At 47.7% G+C, this 22,271-nt stretch overlaps 1 protein-coding gene across 1 annotated transcript in view; it reads left to right on the top strand.

Moving 5' to 3' along the window:
- Positions 1 to 22,271, top strand: part of LOC124790069 (ATP-binding cassette sub-family F member 3) — a 145,578-nt gene that overhangs the window by 27,330 nt on the left and 95,977 nt on the right. Inside the window, exons 3-4 of the mRNA XM_047257634.1 lie at positions 16,358 to 16,532; positions 16,677 to 16,906. Coding sequence (XP_047113590.1) covers positions 16,358 to 16,532; positions 16,677 to 16,906 — 405 coding nt within the window. The remainder of the gene's footprint in view (positions 1 to 16,357; positions 16,533 to 16,676; positions 16,907 to 22,271) is intronic.

The following is a 22,271-nucleotide window of genomic DNA, read 5'->3' as shown; positions in this document are numbered from 1 at the left end:
TCGGGTATGCGCTAACTCTAGGGGACCATTCCGAACAACGGTCCTTGGCGGCTGGCTGCAGCGTTTACACTGCTGAGCTAGTCGCCATCTTTCGAGCCCTAGAGTATATCTGCTCCTGCTCAGGTGAGTCCTTCGTGATCTGTAGCGATTCCCTGAGCGGTTTACGAGCTCTCGGACAGTGTTTTCCTCGTTCTCGTCTGGTGATGGCTATCCATGAGTCCCTGCATACTCTTGCGCGTTGCGGCCGCTCTGTGGTCTTTGTGTGGACCCCCGGTCATGTCGGTATCCCGGGCAATGAACATGTTGACCGCCTGGCGAAAGAGGCCACGTGTAAACCATCTCTGGATGTTGGCCTCCCAGAGACTGATTTGCGGGCAGTCCTCTGCCGAAAAGTTTTGCGCTTTGGGACGCTGAATGGCGCGATCGGATCACACCCAATAAACTCCGTGCCATTAAGGAGACGACGACTGTGTGGCGGTCATCCATGCGAGCCAACCGCAGGGACTCAGTCGTCCTTTGTCGGCTCCGCATTGGCCACTCCCGGCTAACACACAGTTATTTACTGCGCCGGGAGGACGCTCCTGTATGTCGCTGCGGGGCGGCTTTGACAGTGGCCCACATTCTGTTGGCCTGCCCCCTTTTAGCTGTGGTCAGGCAGACATTTGCGCTGCCTGATACGCTCCCTGCCGTTTTATCTGATGACCCTGTTATGGCTGCCTTAGTTTTACGTTTTATTAGGGCAGAGAGTTTTTATTCTTTAATCTGAGTGTTTCTGTTTTATTTTATTGTTTTGTGTTGATTTTGGCCTTTGGCCTACGGTTTTAAACTAGTTTTTAATGTGTTTTCGGTGGTTAGCTTTTCCATTTTTTTTGTTCCTATGGTCGGCCAATCACCGTCACAATCCGTGTGATTTTATTTCGTTTTGTCTGGTCCTTGTCTGTTTCTTTTGTTCTGTGTCGTCTGTCTCCTCTTCTGTTGAACATTTTTTATTCTCTGTGGGTATTTTTAGTATTTTGGAAAAAGGGACCGATGACCTCTGCAGTTTGGTCCCTTTGATCCTTCAACCAACCAACCATCCCCCTACCAGGTCGGAGAAGTGTTGTCCCTCTTTCTTGGCACCTGCTGGTGATGAGATCCCGTCCTTGGACCACTGGCCCCGCATCTCCCAAACCAGGGGCTTGCAGCCATAAGTTGGCCATGGGACCCACAGTCCTTGCACTCCAAGGTTTCCTGTCTCTGTTCCAGATCTCTGTGAAGCCTGCTCTCTCAAAGTGCTGCCCTCCTTGACCTACAAAAAAGAAGAAACGTAAATCCCAAACAAGGGCCCTCCAGTGCCCTTGGAGGTGCCAACTCACCCATAGCAACCTGATCCATACATCGTTTATGGATGTCACTGCCGTCCCTTTATGGTGGTGGATGATGACCCTGTGGCGTGTCCAATTTTGGCTCCTTCCCATCATGTGCCTCCCATTTGGATCCCTGTTCCGTACTTATTGAATTGAATTGTGACAGATACTACAGACTCCTACTGGAATAGCAATCCCTTGTTTCCTTATACTTTGCAGCTTATGTCTTTCTCCAGGAATCTCATTTTGCTGGTGCTCACTCAACAATCTTGTGGATTCCATGCTACCTGCCACAACTGGGTTGGCCCTTTGGGGGCCTCCAGTGGTGTCTGCATGTTAGATCCATATGAATGTTGTTAGTACATGGAACCCCCTTCATACAATGGAAGCAGTTGCTGTCCTTGCGCACTTGGACCCTGTGATCATTGTTTGCAATCTCTTACTCCTGACAAGCCAGGCCACCTATACCCACTGCTCTCACTTCCCTCCTTCAGCTGCTACCCCTCTGTCTTTCTCCTCCTTGGAGATTTTAATGCCCAGCACCCCATGTGGGACAGCGTTTTTTCGTCTAATGTGGGTCTCTTCATAGACCACTTGTGAACCGTGACCTGTGCCTTCTTAATGATGGTTCCCCTACCTATTTCAGTGCCACTTACAGCACTTCATCTACGACATCTTTTGATAACTTCCTCTCCCCTTGACCCTTTTTTACTCTTCTCGCCACGCAATTACTTCTGCAGTAGTGACAACTTCCCACAGATTCTCTTGTTCCCTTCCCTCCTCTTGATGGCCAGGTTACTCCACTAGGCTTTCCATTGGGCTGATTGGCCTCGTTATACCTCCCTGGTCCTGTTGTCTTCCTTTTTGTCGGGTTGTATTGATGAAATTGTCTGTGACATGTTCAATAGAATTATTTGTGCTGCAGGCAGTGCCATCACCCGATAAACGAGCCTCTTTCACTGCTGGTTGCTCCTGTGGTGGAGCACAGCCATTGCCATCGCCATCCTTGATCACTTTCAGGTCTTGCAGTGCTTTAAGTGGCACCCGTTCTCTGCCAGTATTATTACCTTTAAATGTTTTTGCACCAAAGCCCATTACTTAATCAGAGCAAGTGGATGTGTTGGGAATGCCTTCTCCTCTCTAACTTCTGTCCTTTCATCATGGGTGTGGGCTGTGTTCGGAACGCTGCAAGATTGCCAGCATCAGTTGTCCATCCCAGACCTTGCCATTTTGGTTCCTGCAGAACATGTTGTGACACATTTCTCATCATCAGTGTCAGACTCCTACACATTCATCTTCCTAAAACAGAAACAGCGAGCTGAAATATCCCACTTATGTTTTACCACTTGTCAGGAGTTTTCCCCTTTCAGTGTAGGGACACTATTATGGTTCTTGTCCTTAAGCCTAGTAAGTCTGACCAATGTCCCTTGCAAGTTACTTGAATGGACAGTGGCTCATCTCCTTGTTGGGTTCTCAAATATTGGGACTTTTGTCTCCTTAAGAGTTAAGCTTTCAGGAGGTACAATTGGACTGTTCATCTTTTTTGACTGAAAACCATAGTTTGGCAGACCTATTCTCATTGCCACCATTTTGTCACAGTTTTCTTTGATCTACATATGGCCTATGATGTGACTTGGCCCCATAACATCATTTTTACACTCAATGAATGAGTGGGGTCTCCAGGGCCCCCCTCTCGCTTTGTTAGTCAATTGGTGTCCCACTGGTTGTTCAGAGTTCAGCTTGGCAACATTCTCAGCTCTCCTGAGATAGAGGAGATTGGCATTCCTCAGTGCTCCGGATTAAATGTTCTTCTTTTTCACATCATTTGTGGCCTCCATCAGACTGTTGGTTACTCTTGCTCTGTATGTGGATGATTTCTGTATCTGGGATAGTTCCCACTCAGTTGCCTCTGTGGAGCGACAGCTCCAGGCTGTCACTTTCTCATGGACACCCGTGATTTTCAGTTGTCTTCCCCCTTAAGTCATGGGTGGTCCATTTTTGTCACCATGATGCAGTCCATCCTGATCTGGAGTTCTACATTGATACGCAACACCTGTCTTTGATCCTACAGTTTCACTTTTGGGTCATCTTTTTGACAACAAGCTTACTTGATTGTCCTATATCTGCCTCCTGAAGACTGACTGTTCTGTAGACTTGGTGTCCTTCACTTCCTTGCCCATACCTCGTGGGACACAGTTCATTTGACTCTTCTCCACCTTTGGCCTCAGTTCTGTCACATCTGGACTGTGTTTTTCAAGTTTATGGCTCAGCTGCCCCTTCCACATTGCTCCTCTTGGACCTGGTCCACCATCATGGTATCCATTTGGCTATCGGTACTTTCTGCCCTTGCCCTGTTGATAGCTATCTCATGGATGCTGGGGTGTCTCTCCTCCCCCCCCCCCCCTCCCCGTCCTTTTGGTTCATTCTTCCCAGCTCCTGGTTTCCTATGCCATCACTACGTGCTCTTTCCCTGCTCACCCCTCCTATAGTGTTCTCTTCACAACTTCGGGACATAACCAGCCCGCTGCTTGCCTTTGCTGTGGGTTTACAGTTTGGGCTCCACCTCTTTTTTTTTCTCTGCTGCATTTTTTATTTTCCCTCTTTCTGTTTTCCCCACATTTCTCCCAAGCAGCCCTCCTTCTTTAGTTCCCTGGCTCCGGATTTGGATGAATCTCTCCCAGAGTCTAAAAGCCCCATTGTTTATTCCACCCACTCTTTCAGCAGCTTTGGGATACTATTTTATTTTACACCATGTCATGTGGGATATGTCTGTCAACATGGAACACCACCTCTTGCCTGCCAGATGTGCGGTTTTTATCACAGAACTGATGGTCATCTATTGGGCACTCTGCTTTATTAAATGGTCCCCCCCTCACCAGAGTTTTTAGCGTGGTCTTCAGGCTATCATTCGGCTTTATTCCCATCACCCCTTGGTCTCTGCCATCCACAAACTTCCCGCTGATCTTGACCATGCTGCTTATTCGGTTGAATCCTTCTAGGTTTCTGGCCATGTGGGAATCCCCTGTAATGAGTTTGCTAAACATCTAGATTGGGTGGGCTACCACCTACTTAACATCTGGATTGGGTGGGCTAACACCTACACCTGTTATCCAGGGGTTGGATGGAGGGAGGGTTTGGGTCTTCGTGTCAAATTCCTTTTTTGCTAGTCATGTGCTGACTCTTGGGGGGGGGGGGGGGGGGGGGGGAAGGGGGGGGATGGTCGGCTCCCACCATGTGGCAGTCTTCCCTCCGCCTCTCCTATCAGGAATTTGCCATCTTTGTATCGGCTGTGGATTTTTACTCTGAAATGAGCTGCTCCCCCCCCCCCCCCCCCGCCCCCCAATTGTAGTTGCAGGTCTCCTCTCACAGTGATTCATACTTTCCTGGACTGTCCCTGCCTTTTGGCTCTTCATACCGCAGAGACAGGCTGGACAGTGAAGGGGGTGGCGTGTGTATAGCGATAAGAAGTGCAATAGTATCGAAGGAAATTGACAGAGAGCCGAAATGTGAAATAAATTGGGTGAAGGTCACGGTGAAAGCAGGCTCAGACATGGTAATTGGATGTCTCTATAGGCCCCTGGCTCAGCAACTGTTGTGGCTGAGTACCTGAAGGATAATTTGGAAAATATTTCGAGTAGATTTCCCCACCATGTTATAGCTCTGGGTGGAGATTTTAATTTGCCGGATATAGACTGGGAGAGACAATGTTTATAAAAGGTGGCAGGGACAACGAACCCAGTGAATTTTTTTAAGTGCTTTATCTGAAAACTACCTTGAGCAGTTAAACAGAGAACCGACTCGTGGCGATAACATATTAGACCTTCTGGTGACAAACAGACCCGAACTATTTGAAACAGTTAACGCAGAACAGGGAATCATCGATCATAAAGCGTTTACTGCATCGATGATTTCAGCCATAAATAGAAATATTGAAAAAGGTAGGAAGATTTTTCTGTTTAGCAAAAGTGACAAAAAGCAGATTTCAGAGTACCTGATGGCTCAACACAAAAGTTTTGTCTCAAGTACAGATAGTGTTGAGGATCAGTGGACAAAGTTCAGAACCAACGTACAATATGCGTTAGATGAGTATTTGCCAAGCAAGATCGCAAGAGATGGAAAAGCGCCACCGTGGTACAACAACAGAGTTAGAAAACTGCTGTGGAAGCAAACGGAACTTCACAGCAAACATAAACATAGCCAACGCCTTGCAGACAAACAAAAATTAGGCGAAGCGAAATGTAATATGAGGAGGGTCATGCGAGAGGCGTTCAGTGAATTCAAAAGTAAAGTTCTATGTACTGAATTGGCAGAAAATCCTAAGAAATTTTGGTCTTATGTCAAAGCGGTATGTCGTTCAAAACAAAATGTCCAGACACTCTGTGACCAAAATGGTACTGAAGCAGAGGATGACAGACTAAAGGCCGAAATACTAATGTCTTTTTCCAAAGCTGCTTTACAGGGGAAGACTGCACTGTAGTTCCTTCTCTAGATTGTCGCACAGATGACAAAATGGTAGATATCGAAATAGATGACAGAGTGATGGAGAAACAATTAAGGAAAGGCGGCTGGACCTGATGGGATACCAGTTCGATTTTACACAGAGTACACGAAGGAACTTGCCCTCTTCTTGCAGTGGTGTACCATAGATTTCTAGAAGAGCGTAGCGTTCCAAAGGATTGGAAAAGTGTACAGGTCATCCCCGTTTTCAAGAAGGGACGTCGAACAGATGTGCAGAACTATAGACCTATATCTCTAACGTTGATCAGTTGTAGAATTTTGGAACACGTATTATGTTCTAGTATAATGACTTTCCTGGAGACTAGAAATCTACTCTGTAGGAATCAGCATGGGTTTCGAAAAAGATGATCGTGTGAAACCCAGCTCGCGCTATTCGTCCATGAGACTCAGAGGTCCATAGACACGGGTTCCCAGGTAGATGCCGTGTTTCTTGACTTCTGCAAGGCGTTAGATACAGTTCCCCACAGTCATTTAATGAACAAAGTAAGAGCATATGGACTATCATACCAATTGTGTGATTGGATTAAAGAGTTCCTAGATAACAGAATGCAGCATGTCATTCTCAATGGAGAGAAGTCTTCCGAAGTAAGAGAGATTTCAGGTGTGCCGCAGGGGAGTGTCATAGGACCGTTGCTATTCACAATATACATAAACGACCTTGTGGATGACATCGGAAGTTCACTGAGGCTTTTTGCAGATCATGCTGTGGTATATCGAGAGGTTGTAACAATGAAAGATTGTACTGAAATGTAGGAGGATCTGCAGCGAATTGACGCATGGTGCAGGGAATGGCAATTCAATCTCAATGTAGACAAGTGTAATGTGATATGAATACATAGAAAGAAATCATTTAGCTACAATATAGCAGGTCAGCAACTGGAAGCAGTTAATTCCATAAATTATCTGGGAGTACGCATTAAGAGTGATTTAAAATGGAATGATCATGTAAAGTTGATCGTCGGTAAAGCAGATGCCAGACTGAGATTCATTGGAAGAATCCTAAGGAAATGCAATCCGAAAACAAAGTAAGTAGGTTACAGTACGCTTGTTCACCCACTGCTTGAATACTGCTCAGCAGTGTGGGGATCCGTACCAGATAGGGTTGACAGAAGAGATAGAGAAGATCGAACGGAGAGCAGCGCACTTCATTACAGGATCATTTAGTAATCTCGAAAGTGTTACGGAGATGATAGATAAACTCCAGTGGAAGGCTCTGCAGGAGAGACGTTCAGTAGCTCGGTACGGGCTTCTGTTGAAGTTTCGAGAACATATCTTCACCGAGGAGTCAAGCAGTATATTGCTCCCTCCTACATACATCTCGCGAAGGGACCATGAGGATAAAATCAGAGAGATTAGAGCGAACGCAGAGGCATACTGGCAATCTTTCTTTCCACGAACAATACGACACTGGAATAGAAGGGAGAACCGATAGAGGTACTCAAGGTACCCTCCACCACACGCAGTCAGGTGGCTTGCGGAGTATGGATGTAGATGTAGATACTAAATATGCCCTCCACCTTTCTTGTCCTGGGTGTTAGTTGATGACCCTTCACATAGTATCCTTGGTTTTCTTCACAAAACTAGTTTGTCCTCTCAGATTTCAGTACCTGAATTTCCTTCTGGAATTGGAGTCCCTCACTTGGCATTGGCATTGGTTTGGTAGGCCTTCGGTCTCGCCTCCATCCCAGCAAGGACCACTGCCCCTTTCCCTGTTTTCTTTGCTCATTTCTGCTGCCATTTTTCCCCCTTTTTCCTTGTAACTTCTTCCCCTGGTGTTGACCACATTGTGTCATGATACTGATATGGTGAGATTTGGATGGGTCAGCAGTGGTGCTGGCACCCCATTGTGTGTAGCGCCTTTGAGGTGCCCCCTGCTATTGCCCTCCCCCCAAATCCCCTCCTCCCCCTCCCCCTACATCCCTCCTCCCCCTACATCCCTCCTCCCCCTACATCCCTCCTCCCCCTACATCCCTCCTCCCCCTACATCCCTCCTCCCCCTACATCCCTCCTCCCCCTGCATCCCTCCTCCCCCTGCATCCCTCCTCCCCCTGCATCCCTCCTCCCCCTGCATCCCTCCTCCCCCTGCATCCCTCCTCCCCCTGCATCCCTCCTCCCCCTGCATCCCTCCTCCCCCTGCATCCCTCCTCCCCCTGCATCCCTCCTCCCCGCCCCTGCATCCCTCCTCCCCGCCCCTGCATCCCTCCTCCCCGCCCCTGCATCCCTCCTCCCCGCCCCTGCATCCCTCCTCCCCGCCCCTGCATCCCTCCTCCCCGCCCCTGCATCCCTCCTCCCCGCCCCTGCATCCCTCCTCCCCGCCCCTGCATCCCTCCTCCCCGCCCCTGCATCCCTCCTCCCCGCCCCTGCATCCCTCCTCCCCGCCCCTGCATCCCTCCTCCCCGCCCCTGCATCCCTCCTCCCCGCCCCTGCTTACCTCCTCCCCGCCCCTGCTTACCCGCTCCTCCCCGCCCCGCCCCGCCCCTGCTTACCCGCTCCTCCCCGCCCCGCCCCGCCCCTGCTTACCCGCTCCTCCCCGCCCCGCCCCGCCCCTGCTTACCCGCTCCTCCCCGCCCCGCCCCGCCCCTGCTTACCCGCTCCTCCCCGCCCCGCCCCGCCCCTGCTTACCCGCTCCTCCCCGCCCCGCCCCGCCCCTGCTTACCCGCTCCTCCCCGCCCCGCCCCGCCCCTGCTTACCCGCTCCTCCCCGCCCCGCCCCGCCCCTGCTTACCCGCTCCTCCCCGCCCCGCCCCGCCCCTGCTTACCCGCTCCTCCCCGCCCCGCCCCGCCCCTGCTTACCCGCTCCTCCCCGCCCCGCCCCGCCCCTGCTTACCCGCTCCTCCCCGCCCCGCCCCGCCCCTGCTTACCCGCTCCTCCCCGCCCCGCCCCGCCCCTGCTTACCCGCTCCTCCCCGCCCCGCCCCGCCCCTGCTTACCCGCTCCTCCCCGCCCCGCCCCGCCCCTGCTTACCCGCTCCTCCCCGCCCCGCCCCGCCCCTGCTTACCCGCTCCTCCCCGCCCCGCCCCGCCCCTGCTTACCCGCTCCTCCCCGCCCCGCCCCGCCCCTGCTTACCCGCTCCTCCCCGCCCCGCCCCGCCCCTGCTTACCCGCTCCTCCCCGCCCCTGCTTACCCGCTCCTCCCCGCCCCGCCCCGCCCCTGCTTACCCGCTCCTCCCCGCCCCGCCCCGCCCCGCCCCTGCTTACCCGCTCCTCCCCGCCCCGCCCCGCCCCTGCTTACCCGCTCCTCCCCGCCCCGCCCCGCCCCTGCTTACCCGCTCCTCCCCGCCCCGCCCCGCCCCTGCTTACCCGCTCCTCCCCGCCCCGCCCCGCCCCTGCTTACCCGCTCCTCCCCGCCCCGCCCCGCCCCGCCCCTGCTTACCCGCTCCTCCCCGCCCCGCCCCGCCCCGCCCCTGCTTACCCGCTCCTCCCCGCCCCGCCCCGCCCCTGCTTACCCGCTCCTCCCCGCCCCGCCCCTGCTTACCCGCTCCTCCCCGCCCCGCCCCGCCCCGCCCCTGCTTACCCGCTCCTCCCCGCCCCGCCCCGCCCCGCCCCTGCTTACAAGCTCCTCCCCGCCCCGCCCCGCCCCTGCTTACCCGCTCCTCCCCGCCCCGCCCCGCCCCGCCCCTGCTTACCCGCTCCTCCCCGCCCCGCCCCGCCCCGCCCCTGCTTACCCGCTCCTCCCCGCCCCGCCCCGCCCCTGCTTACCCGCTCCTCCCCGCCCCGCCCCGCCCCTGCTTACCCGCTCCTCCCCGCCCCGCCCCGCCCCGCCCCGCCCCGCCCCTGCTTACCCGCTCCTCCCCGCCCCGCCCCGCCCCTGCTTACCCGCTCCTCCCCGCCCCGCCCCGCCCCTGGTTCCGCGCTCCTCCCCCGCCCCGCCCCTGCTAGGTTCCCCCTCCCCTCCCCCGCCCCGCCCCTGCTAGGCTCCCCCTCCCCTCCCCCTGCCCGCCCCTGCTAGGCTCCCCCTCCCCGTGCCCGCCACTGCTTGGCTCCCGCTCCCCCACCCCGCCCCTGCTTGGCTCCTCCTCCTCCTCCTCCCCCCCCGCCCCCCTTGCCCCCTCCACCCCTCGCTTGCCCCCTCCACCTCCCCCCCCTGCCCCCTCCACCTCCCCCCCTGCTTCCCTCCTCCCCCCCCTGCTTCCCTCCTCCCCCCCTGCTACCCTCCTCCCCCCCTGCTTCCCTCCTCCCCCCCTGCTTCCCTCCTCCCCCCCCTGCTTCCCTCCTCCCCCCCTGCTACCCTCCTCCCCCCCCCCCTGCTTCCCTCCTCCCCCCCTGCTTCCCTCCTCCCCCCCCCTGCTTCCCTCCTCCCCCCCCCTGCTTCCCTCCTCCCCCCCCCTGCTTCCCTCCTCCCCCCCTGCTTCCCTCCTCTCCCCCTGCGTCCCTCCTCCCCACCCTGCTTCCCTCCTCCCCACCCTGCTTCCCTCCTCCCCACCCTGCTTCCCTCCTCCCCACCCTGCTTCCCTCCTCCCCACCCTGCTTCCCCCCTCCTCCCCCTCCCCCACCCCGCCCCTGCTTGGCTCCCGCTCTCCCTCCCCCACCCCGCCCCTGCTTGGCTCCCGCTCTCCCTCCCCCACCCCGCCCCTGCTTGGCTCCCGCTCCCCCTCCCCCACCCCGCCCCTGCTTGGCTCCCGCTCCCCCTCCCCCACCCCGCCCCTGCTTGGCTCCCGCTCCCCCTCCCCCACCCCGCCCCTGCTTGGCTCCCGCTCCCCCTCCCCCACCCCGCCCCTGCTTGGCTCCCGCTCCCCCTCCCCCACCCCGCCCCTGCTTGGCTCCCGCTCCCCCTCCCCCACCCCGCCCCTGCTTGGCTCCCGCTCCCCCTCCCCACCCACACTTGGCTCCTCCTCCTCCTCCTCCTCCTCCTCCTCCTCCTCCTCCTCCTCCTCCTCCCCGCCCCCCTTGCCCCCTCCACCCCTCGCTTACCCCCTCCACCTTCCCCCCTGCTTCCCTCGCCTCCCCGCTTTCCTCTACCCCGACTCATCACCTCCCCCGACTCATCACCTCCCCCGACTCATCACCTCCCCCGACTCATCACCTCCCCCGACTCATCACCTCCCCCGACTCATCACCTCCCCCGACTCATCACCTCCCCCGACTCATCACCTCCCCCGACTCATCACCTCCCCCGACTCATCACCTCCCCCGACTCATCACCTCCCCCGACTCATCACCTCCCCCGACTCATCACCTCCCCCGACTCATCACCTCCCCCGACTCATCACCTCCCCCGACTCATCACCTCCCCCGACTCATCACCTCCCCCGACTCATCACCTCCCCCGACTCATCACCTCCCCCGACTCATCACCTCCCCCCCTCTCGTCTTCTTTATTATTCCTGCCATCTTGCTGTTCAGTTTGCCTCTTGGTTTGCCTGTTTTTTTCTGTCAGCTTAAATTGTGGAATGTTTGAACTTGCTGTTTGGTCTGCTCCCCTCTCTCCCAAAATCAACCAGCCTACCAACAAAGGAGGAGATTGTATGTTTGGGGTCAGGCAGTCAATAGTAAAGGTAGCATTCTATAGCAGCAAGACCATGGCTGTTGGGAATGTTGGTGTAGAGGTAGGAGACAGTGCCAAGCAGGTCACCTGGTGTTAAAAGCATAAAATGCATAAAGTCTGTGGTTGATGTCTTTCATATAAAACTGTATGTTTACAAGTAATAGGCTGAAAGTGTTGGCCCGCAGTGGCAGAGATTTTATGCATTGGGGCATAGTTACCAGCCACAATGTAGCATATTGGGTGCTTGGATTTTGGATTTAGTGATTGGTAAGGTTTGTGAGGAAAAACTATTTCCACTGTAGGGACCTATGGTACTGGGGCTTTTAGAGGATAGGTTCATGACTGTTTTGGGGGTCTGTTTAAGCTCTGGTTTCTGTAGGATGGTGGGAGTGAGTTTCTAAGGGTGTGGTAAATGCAGAAAAGAGAGATATCATTCCTGTCAAGCCCATGAACCTTTTCAGGAATCACATGCATCTCTAAATTCTGTTTAAGAAAGTTGTTAAAGTTATCAGATTTTATACAAACGTAAATGTATTGAAACTTCCGGACATTAAAACTGCTAGACTTTCAATATAATATTCTTACCTTCTCTAGGCAGTGCTCATTTATCCAGGCAATAAGTGCATCCCACTGTCACACACATTCAATATCTCTTCTACATTCCCAACTTCATAGAAGCTGCCCTGCACATATTGCTACACTAGCATACCTTTACAGTATTGTTGTCCTTGTGGTTTGTAGTTCAAAGACTGATTTGAAGCAGCTCTCAAAGCTAGTGTATCCTGTACAAGTCTCATCATCTCTCGAATTACTACTGCAAACACAACCTACATCCGTTTGAACCGGCTTATTGTATTCATTCTTTAGTCTCCTCCTGTCTTTGGTAAATGGTGACTGGAAGAGGAAAGTCAGATTTGTATGGTGAGACTTTGCCTCTTTTGCCAATGCATGTAGTATTTGGAGTCTTTAAATGACCATTGTGAAATGCTTGAAGTGTAAGTTCTGTTGATGTTCTATCTCACCTTGTGAAGGGCTTGCTACTTGTCTCTACTTCATCAAAGATAAAATGTAGTGATTATTGTAAACAAATCTCTAAAAACAAATACAATGCTCTGAAGCCATCTATCATGTCTTATAAGAAATTAGTTTCATCATTCACTTCTGTGATCAAGAAACCAGTTCAGGAGCATTTCATAAGCTTATCCATTCAGAAAAGGTGGACTGGTGATGACTATGGTAACATAAAGGTAAGTAATAGCAAAAAGAATATTCAACTCTGACACTGGGAATTAATGCAATCATTGCACTTCATTTTCTAGAGGGCTGGGTTCCATTATCAGGTGTAAAAGTGAGTTATGAAACTATTCTCATAAATAAATAAATAATCAACACACATTTGATTTACTGTGTGTTTGGAAGATAAGAGATGAGACACTGGTGGAAGTAAAGCTGTGAGTCTGGGATGTGAATCATGCTCTTGGGTAGATTAGTTGATAGAGTACTTATCCGTAGAAGACCAAGTTTATGGGTTCGAGTCCCAGCCCAGTATATAGTTTTAATCTGTCAGGATGTTCGAAACTTTTGTTGACTGGAAACTGCTTCAGGTTCATAACTTGTCAGACCACACAGCCCCAGGCCCTGATTTTTTTCATAATCAGAAGGTTCAACGACTGATAGCAACTCAGAGATTCCATGTGCTCATGGTCTTTGGCTAGTGATGTTTTCCCTTCACAGTGGTGAGACGGTATTGTCATCCCAGTCATAAACCTGACAAAAACCCGAGGTCTGTCAACAGTTACTGACTGATCAGCCTTACTGGCATGCTCTGCAAATTGAAAGGATGGTATCAAGACATTGTGTTGTGTTCTCGACTCACGATGCCTTCTGTCAACCTGACTGTTTTCGTATCACAGGGTCTTTTATTCCCCTACCAGTGTGATTTCTGGGCAGAATGATCCACAACAGGCCACCTGCATGGGTTGGAAACTCAGACAGGCATTTTTCTAAACATCAGCACCTCATTGCAGGCTTTCTTGACCTATATAAAGCATATGAGATTGCTTGATATCATCATAATCTATTTACCCTCTGTAACCGAGGCTTTCAAGTCTCCCTACTGATTTTTGTTGTTCAGTTTTCATCCCATCTGTTGTTTAACGTTAAAATTGGTACATCTTTCAGCTCCCCATGGGTTCAAGAGAACAATGTCCCACAGGGCTCCGTGCCGAGTGTTACATTCTTCCTCCCAACAATAGGCTAGTGACTTCAGTTGGACTACTGATCGCCCCTGTGCGCATGATGCTGCCCTTTACATTTGGTGTAGCTCACATTATGTAGTCTTAGCTGAACACCAGATCAAAGGCACCATTGAATGACCTCCACCTGGACCCTTTCCCATGGTTTCCATTTCTCTCCTGAGAAAGTGTGAGCCACGCATTTCTGTTGTACATGATCTGTCCTGACCCAGAAATCTACTTGGGTACCCAGCACTTGGACATTGTTACACAGTCCTGATTTTTGGGTATCTTCTCTGATAAAAAGCTTAGATGGCTCCTCCATATTTGTTAAAGCCTAGTTGCATGCAAAAGCTATCACTCTAGTTTCCTACCCGCACCTCTTGGGATACAGATCACACTATTCTCCTCCATATTTACTAGGCTCTGGTCTCATCTCGATTGGACTGTGGTTGGTACCAGATTTATGACTCAGTGGCACCATTGTTGGACTCAGTCCTTCATCATGAAGTAAGACTTCCAGATTAGTACCTTAGATAGTCCTCTCATTAAAATGGAGATATTTCTGTTCAACTGACAGTACTAACTCTTGCTCACCTGTGCAGTCAGCATCCAACAGTTTCCTAATCATCCAGCTTGCCAATTCTTTTTGCATACAAGGGCCGTCAACCCCCTGACACATGCCCTTGGGTGGGGTTACCATTTGGGATGCATCTCGACACCCTCTGCAGAGACCTCCATCTTACATTCATAGAAAGAGTTACCCCAAGTGTTCACGCGTGCCCACCTCGGTTAGTACCCTTACCACGGATTAGAACCGATCTATTTTAAGGACCTAAAGTTTGTCACCCTCATGATCTTTCAGCATCTGTTCACCTCAGCTCTTCAGGAATATCAAGGTGCTCGTGTTATTTGCATTGACAGTTAAAAAACTATGGATAGTACAAGATATAGATTTACATCTACCACTGATCAGGAACATTTGTTTCTGGGAACTTGTAGTTTTTATCCAGCAGAACTGTTAGCCATTAACAGAGCCAAATGTTTTATTAATCAGGCCTCCGTTAACCACTAATTTGCATTGACTCTTGTCACCCTGTGATGTGTAATTCATAATCTCCTTTCTGACCTTAGTCATATTGTCTGCACAGTCTTCCTCTGGGTCCCAAGTCTTGTGGATAACTCAGAGAATGACTGGTCGATTGTTTGGCTAGAGGAGCAATGACTCCCCCAACATTGGGTTTGATGATCCCAATTGCATTTTTGCTGGTGCAGAAGAGACTCTTGTCCCTGAACTATCTAAGAGACTGTTGTGACATGGGATAATTGTCGTTCCTTCTGGAAGGCATACTCAGTCCTATGTCATGTCAACACTAGTCGTATCAGATTAACCCATGGTTTCATTTTATGTAATGAGCCAGTCCCATGCTGTTGGAGAGTCGTATACACTGTAGCTCACATCCTGGTGGAATCCCTCTTCTTTTGGCTCCCCATGCTAAGCATGGTCTTCGTGATTCTTTGACTCTAAGATTGGAAGATGACTTCCAGACAGTAAAACTGGCTTCTGTTTTCTTCTTGAAAGTGGTTATTATATTCAGATATATTATTTTAAACCCTGCTGCATCCTGGGTGTGTGGGACTCCTTTGCCAGCTGACTAGGTCATCACTCTCCTGCTCTGTTTTAGTTGTGTTGTTAGATCTTTTTTTCTGGCATACTCTATTTTCTGTCTTAGGGATAGTACTATGATGAATATTGGATGCAGTACCCTCTGTAACACTTTCACTGTAAGGGGTAACTGGTGGGACAGTTGGAGGAATGCTCCCTGTCACAAGCAGGGCCCCATGGCACACTCAACTGCTGACCTGATGATCTCTCTCACACCTGATTTTGTTATTGTCAGTCCAATTGCTATCCATTACATTTTTAGCCTTCTCATGCACTATTGTAAATATCCCAGCTGGAAGGCATTCTTCACTCCATTTTCAGCACCTTGGTTTTACCACTCCTACATACTTTCATAATTCGATCAAATTTCTGGCTTATGTCACCAACACTAGATGAACTAAATATTGATGCAGACTGATCAGCTTCTTGTTTAACCTGAAACTACTTTCCAAACAGTGGAATACTACACTAATTGTTTAGTTACTCTGTCTGAGTTTCTTGTGATATGACATTTATTGACTTCGGCAGTTCACTGTTTCACCTCTCAATGTAACCTAGAGGTTGTGCTACACTGCAGCGTAATCTGTTATCACAAACTCCTTTCTAAAGTTAGTAAAAATATCTGAGCTTTGTCATTGGCAATTTGTGTTGCACTTGTCATATTTTTTGCTTCTCTGCAGTAAATGCTTGTAGTATACTACAGTACGGTACTACACTGTTGAATTTCATACCACTTAAGCTTCAATTAATGGCAGTTACAGTCACAATATTATTAGGACTGGGAAACTGTATAGCGAAATACTGCCAAACTAGGAATTACATATGATGAATGTTATTTCACTTTTGACACTGAAAACACATTTTTTTCTACCTCTCATTTGTAACCTACAGATCCAGCCATAGGCTGGAAACTGTCAAAGATGGTGATTTGTAACCTAAAATTATCCTCCCTTGACTCCAAAACTGATGCATTGTCAATCCATATACTTTATCAAAAAACTGCTGGGCTGGCACTGCCTGTATATCTAACTTCAACCTATTATTTCACAGTCCTTTACAGGCTGCAGTAAAGTTCTGTTATAACTTTCAAATAATGTTTAATTTGTTTCAGAAATATATGTGAAAGGCTCTTAGGAATTCTAAAACCAAATAAGTCTGATTTACTAAATCATGGGCCAACTAAAGTTCTCAATGCTCCTGTTCACCTTGCATCTATGGCTGCCAATTTGGAAGACAATGTGCAAGACATCAAAAGCATTTGGATGATGACTAGAGATGCTGGATTAGTAAGTAGTGTTCAAATGGTAATACTTGTCATATAATAATTTGCTGTACAACAGTTTGTCATTGGAAGTTTGACTCGTTCTTGAAAAAATCTTTAAACTGTCATATTAATGTTGTTTTAGAAATCTCTTTAATTCTTTATACAGAAAGTTGATGCAAAGAAACTTGAGAAAGCTGAAGCAAAGCTACAACAAAAGCAAGAGAAAAGAAGCTTGGATATGCAAATGAATAGAAATCAAGCAACAACAGGACCGCGGTTAGAAACAGCAACTGCTTCGCAAGTTACTAGCAAAAAGGAAACAAAATTGGAGGATAAAGGCAACAATCGGACTCAGGACATTCGCATAGAAAACTTTGATGTCGCTTATGGTAACAGGTAACTAATCTACCTTCTTGGCAGTACAAATAATTTTAGAACTGGAGCAGTGGCAACTAAAATAGTTATACGATTGACTGACAGTTCTTACAGTAAACAGATTTTTTTTAATACAGGTGTTGAAATTATTAAGTATAATGTGGAATGAAAAGTCTGGCAGTCCACTGCAGCTGTATTTATTCAAAGCAATTACGGGCCCACACAACAGGTTTCACTACTTTTAAGTTGCATCTTCTGTTGTATATCAGTACAGAATAATTCTTTTAATTAAAGCTTTGATAATCAGAAATTGAAGTTACCTGAGATATCTTAAAGTACTAAATGACTAGACTTAAAATTGGAAGAAAATATTACGCATCAAGTTAAGAAATTAGGTGTGGATCACATACGCCCCCACAAAGAACAGGCTTATACATACGAGAGTTGGCACTTAAATAGTGGCAACTATATATTCACAACTGAAACAAGAGAGTTACATGTTTCCACCTGTTATTGTTCTTCAAAGTAGTTGCCAGCAATGTGGAAGGCATAGTATACCGTTAGCAGAACCTGTTCTGTTGATGGTGCGAGTGGAGCTGTCTACTGCCTGTCAAATCTCTGGAGCAATTCTGAAGTGAATGCCACAAAGTGGTTCGTTCATCTTCGGAATCAAATGAAAGTCACAAGGACTTAAGTCCGGGGAGTATGGTGGATGGTACAGTACTTCCCAGTCCCATCGACCGAACAGAGCAGCCACAGCTTGCGCTGTATGCGCCTGCACATTGTCTTGAAAAATGATGGATGGGTTGCGCAGAAAGTGTCGCCACTTCTTTCACAAAGTTGGTTGCAAGTGATGTTCCAAAAATGAACAGTAATTCTGTGCATTGACAGTCTGCCTTGGAGGATCGTAATGCATTAGGATAACACCATCACAGTTGTACACGAGAATCACCATACTGGAGTTCTGACACACTTTCGATTTTCATGGTGACCCATAATGATGCCATTTGTTGGATTGGCGTTTCAGTTTTGGCTCTTGAGATATGGCCCATGTCTCAAGTGTTACAATACGGTGTAAGAAAGCCTCTCCTTTGCACTCAAAGTGCGTCTGAGCAGCGTCACAACACAGCCATTTCTGCATTTCCATCAAGTCATGCAGAACCCATCGTGATGCAATTTTTCACATGCCCAGGCGTTCCTTAAAGATGTGAAGCACAGTCGTATGTGCTAATCTGGTTTCATGGGCGAGCTCACGAATCGTATAGTGTCGATCACTGTTGACTAACGCGGCAACATCATGCACTTCTTCTTCAGAGATGCTAGGACGACCTGCCCGATGCATGTCTGCCACAGTTTGCCGACCTTCGTTAAAGGCTTTTACCCAACGTGCCACTGTTATGTATGGCAATGCCGATTCCCCGCCTGCCTCTTGAAGATCTTGGTGACACTGTCGTGTTGTACAACCTCTGGTACAGTCAATCTTGATCAAACTCCACTGTTCCTGTTTCAAAAACATAGTGACACCGTTACGTTAGACTGCTCGCTCACAAGTGACTGTTTTTCCCTCATTGTGCGCATGCGTCATGTAGGACGGGTAAGTCCATTTGCTCAAAGGTAAGGTAGGTATGTCAACAATGTGTGCTATCAGCGACAAAAGTAAATTTCATTGCATAGTGTCTCCACAGCAGTGTTGCCACTATTTAAGTTCCAGCCTACGTATTTAATAAATGTGATTTGTAATTTCATACCAAAAGAATGTTAATTTACAAATGGTATGTCATATGGTGTGGGGAGTAGTTACGGAATGCAGCAGAGTAATGGTTGGCATGGTTAGGCAAAGTTTACAGCCCTCCTTAATTGATAAAAACCAATCCTCAGTTGATAAAACAAAACGACCGTCATCTATATGGTGAGTGTCATGTCTAAAAATGAAGGAATAGAATTAGAAACCAGAACTAATCCTTGTGTAAAAACAGTAAAGTATTGACTAAAACTGAAAAGACGGGGACCGTCCTCAAGTGACATGGAACAACTGTCAAAAATGGGACTGACCTGTGTTAAAATCACAAACTGTCATCACTGTACTAATTAAAATGTGTTCTTGTCAGCCTTTGTCAAGCGGCAGACAATGCCCCTCATACATGTTATCCAGCAGTATTGCAGTAGCTAATGGTTACAATATAAATTTTGTTCCCAATAATAATAAGGAAGTATTAAACATGACGTCTTCTTCCAATAACCACTCCACATTTTCTACCCCTTTATCACCTGTTAGCCAGGACATTAAGAACTACCACCACGTTCCCTATGGTCCCTTTTCAGAAAGAATAGGTAAACATTGAAAAAAGAATAACATAAATACTGTGTTTTTTTTTATCCCTCAGAATGTAGGTTCCAAGTATAACACAGGGAACAGCCAGCCAGTAACCCATATAAGAACACAGGGATTTATTCAATTTCCTGCAATTATTGTTCTCAAAAGTACATTGGGCAAACGGGTAGTGGTTTCACAATTCGCTTTAAAGAATATATCAAAGTGAGCAGATCGAAATCAGTGCTAACATCTCATTTATTACATAATCAAAATTATATTTCAGATCTCCACAACAACCTGGAGATGGGACTAAAATAGAGAGAGTGCGATGTTTTAAATGTGCTTGAAGAGATACATATGATAAAGTCCATAAGACAGTCCCCTAATAATACACTCAGTAGCCAGAGTTGAGGCACTGAGCTTTATTGGCCAGTTTTGACTATTTAAATTTTTGAAGTTAGGGGTATCAAAATCTAACCAGTTGGTTAGCTAATTTCAGCTTTTTTGTGTTAATATTCATGTTTAGTCCCACTGGCGGTCCACTTGGAGGCCATCTGCTCCATTTACTGTATACACTGTTTTAATGACTTATTTCTAAGTAGTTCATCTTAGCAACATAATTATATTTAGCATTATCCAATTTGAATTATAAGTGTTACAGAGAGTCGAGCGTAATAATTCGCAAGATGACCACAGTTCCTCAGCAGAGCACTAGTGTTGTGTTTTTCATATCTTCTGGGTTGCCCGCATTTGTTCAGTTTTCGTCACTGTCTCAGTACCGGGACGGCAGCCACAGCACACCCTTCAACAACGCAAGGGATGTTATAGCTTGGTTGTCAGCTGCTATGTTGGTGACAAATGCACATGAGTGTGTTAGCTTTTGCTAATTTTGACCAGCAGAGTAAGCCTCTTCCTTTGTCATTGCTGGCCCCTATAACAGTTAAAATAATTTTCACTAGATTTCAATACATTAATTTTACTATTTTTCATCACTAATATTATTTTATTCTTAAATTATCGTAGAAACCAGTACTTGCCTGTGTAACATATATGAGGGACATTGCTGTTACTTGATGTAGGCCAGCAAGAACATATTTTAATCAGTAAATTGATAACAGTTCCTGATTTTAACACAGGTCTGTCCCATTTTTGGCAGGTGCTCCACATCAGTTGGGTAACTACTCCCCACACTATATGACGTAGCATTTGTAAATAACCTTCTTTTGGTATGAAACTGCAAATCATATTTATTAAATATGTATAAGGCCTTTCTTTGTGGGACATGTGTGATCCACACCTAATTTCTTAACTTCATGTGTAATATTTTCCTCCAAGTTTTAGTACCTCAGTACTTTAAGATATCGCAGATAATTTCAGTTCCTTATTATCAAAGCATTACTTAAAAAAAAAAATCTGTACAGATATTCATCAGAAGATGCAACTTAAAAGCTGCATAACCGGTTGTGTGGATCTATAATTGACCTGAATAAATACAGCTACAGCAGACTATTGGATTTTTCATGCAGTGTTATACATAATAATTTTAGCACCTGTATTAAAAAACTGTGTACTGTATGAATTGTCAATCAGGCACACAATTCTTGGCAGTAGTAATTAGAGTATGCAATTTTTTTTTCTCCTGTGCATATACAATATTTTGTATTACTGTTTGAATTCCAGTGTGTGAACAGGCTGATAATTATACTTTTATCTAGCTATCATGTCCACAGATTTTGGTTTTTCTTCAAATTTGTGGCAAAATTTGCTGGTTGCAACAGCATAGGAAAAATGAGAATTAATTCTTGCCTGACTTTGCCATTGGATTAATTCTGTATGTCTATGAGGGTGGGGGTGGGGGTGGGGGGAGTGTTTATACAGAGTAAACCCCAGACTTTGAATTCTGGTATGCAACGCAAAACAGTTGTACTACAATGCCAGGTGTGAAAGTGCTGTGAAGTGAATGCTGTCACTGTGGGAACGGCTCAGCAGTGTCATTGTGCTACTTTTCCATTGTATTGTGTGAACCCAAAATGAGGTGCATATCAGCCAACTGTTCATTAGTGAACCTATCCATACTGCTGTATATCAGTGTTAACATACAACTCACACTGGCAGAGAAACAGAACAAAGCAGAACCGAATACAAGTGGATGGTGCCGTTGTCAGCAGGAAGTACTGTGAGTGGCCAGAAAAAGTTCCTTTCAAAACAAAGGCATATTGTCAAAATTTGCAATGTTGTGCAAATGTTTTCAGATCAGTACAGATACAAATGTAAAAATGGTCATAAACCAAAGTAATGCATTTATTCACTCCCTTTTTGTCGATAGTTGCTTCCTTCTACATTTCTACCTTGATCAAATTCATGTTTCATACCTAAACATACTTCGGTAAAATTTCATCATTGTCAGTGGGTTAATTTATTTTCTTAGTGCTGGATACTGATGTTAATGCAGCTGTCTTGACATTGTCAGCACAGCTGATATGTTGGTCCAGTTTGTAATTTTTTTGTTGACTGTGCTATTTCATGCTGCTACATGTTATGTAAAATGTTCTTTCTCACACACACTTGGAAAGTACAGTTTACTTACCCTATACAGGCATGGAAGAGTGAAATCAACAAAAAATGACAAACTGAAGCAAAATATTAGTTGTATTGAAAGTGTCAGAAGGCCGCATAAAATCAGTATCTGTTACTAAGAAAATAAATGAACCCACTGATGATAGTGAAACGTCACCAAACATGTCTCATTGTCAAAACAAGAACAACCTGTGTTTCCTCAAGGCAGAACTGTATTTCCATAAGTACTTGGAAATGCAGTTACTTTTTACTATGCCACCAGAAACTACAAGTCCTTTATACCAAAATACTCGGACAATATCCCTGAACAACGTCCAAAATTTTGTCAGAGTTTGGGTTCACACTCTATATGGTTGCCTATTTGGAGTAAAGTAGTACACAATAATGATCACTAAGATATATTCTGATTTGGCTACAGTGAATTTTGGAGCACAGTCTGTTAATTACATTCAGTGATTAACTGACACTACTTCTGTGTTGACTGGTGGTGGAAGA

This window comes from Schistocerca piceifrons, chromosome 3, assembly GCF_021461385.2.
Source record: "Schistocerca piceifrons isolate TAMUIC-IGC-003096 chromosome 3, iqSchPice1.1, whole genome shotgun sequence".
In the NCBI taxonomy this organism is placed as follows: domain Eukaryota; kingdom Metazoa; phylum Arthropoda; class Insecta; order Orthoptera; family Acrididae; genus Schistocerca; species Schistocerca piceifrons.
The sequence above is the reverse complement of the archived record's forward strand: the minus strand, read 5'-3'. Positions and strand labels throughout refer to the sequence as shown.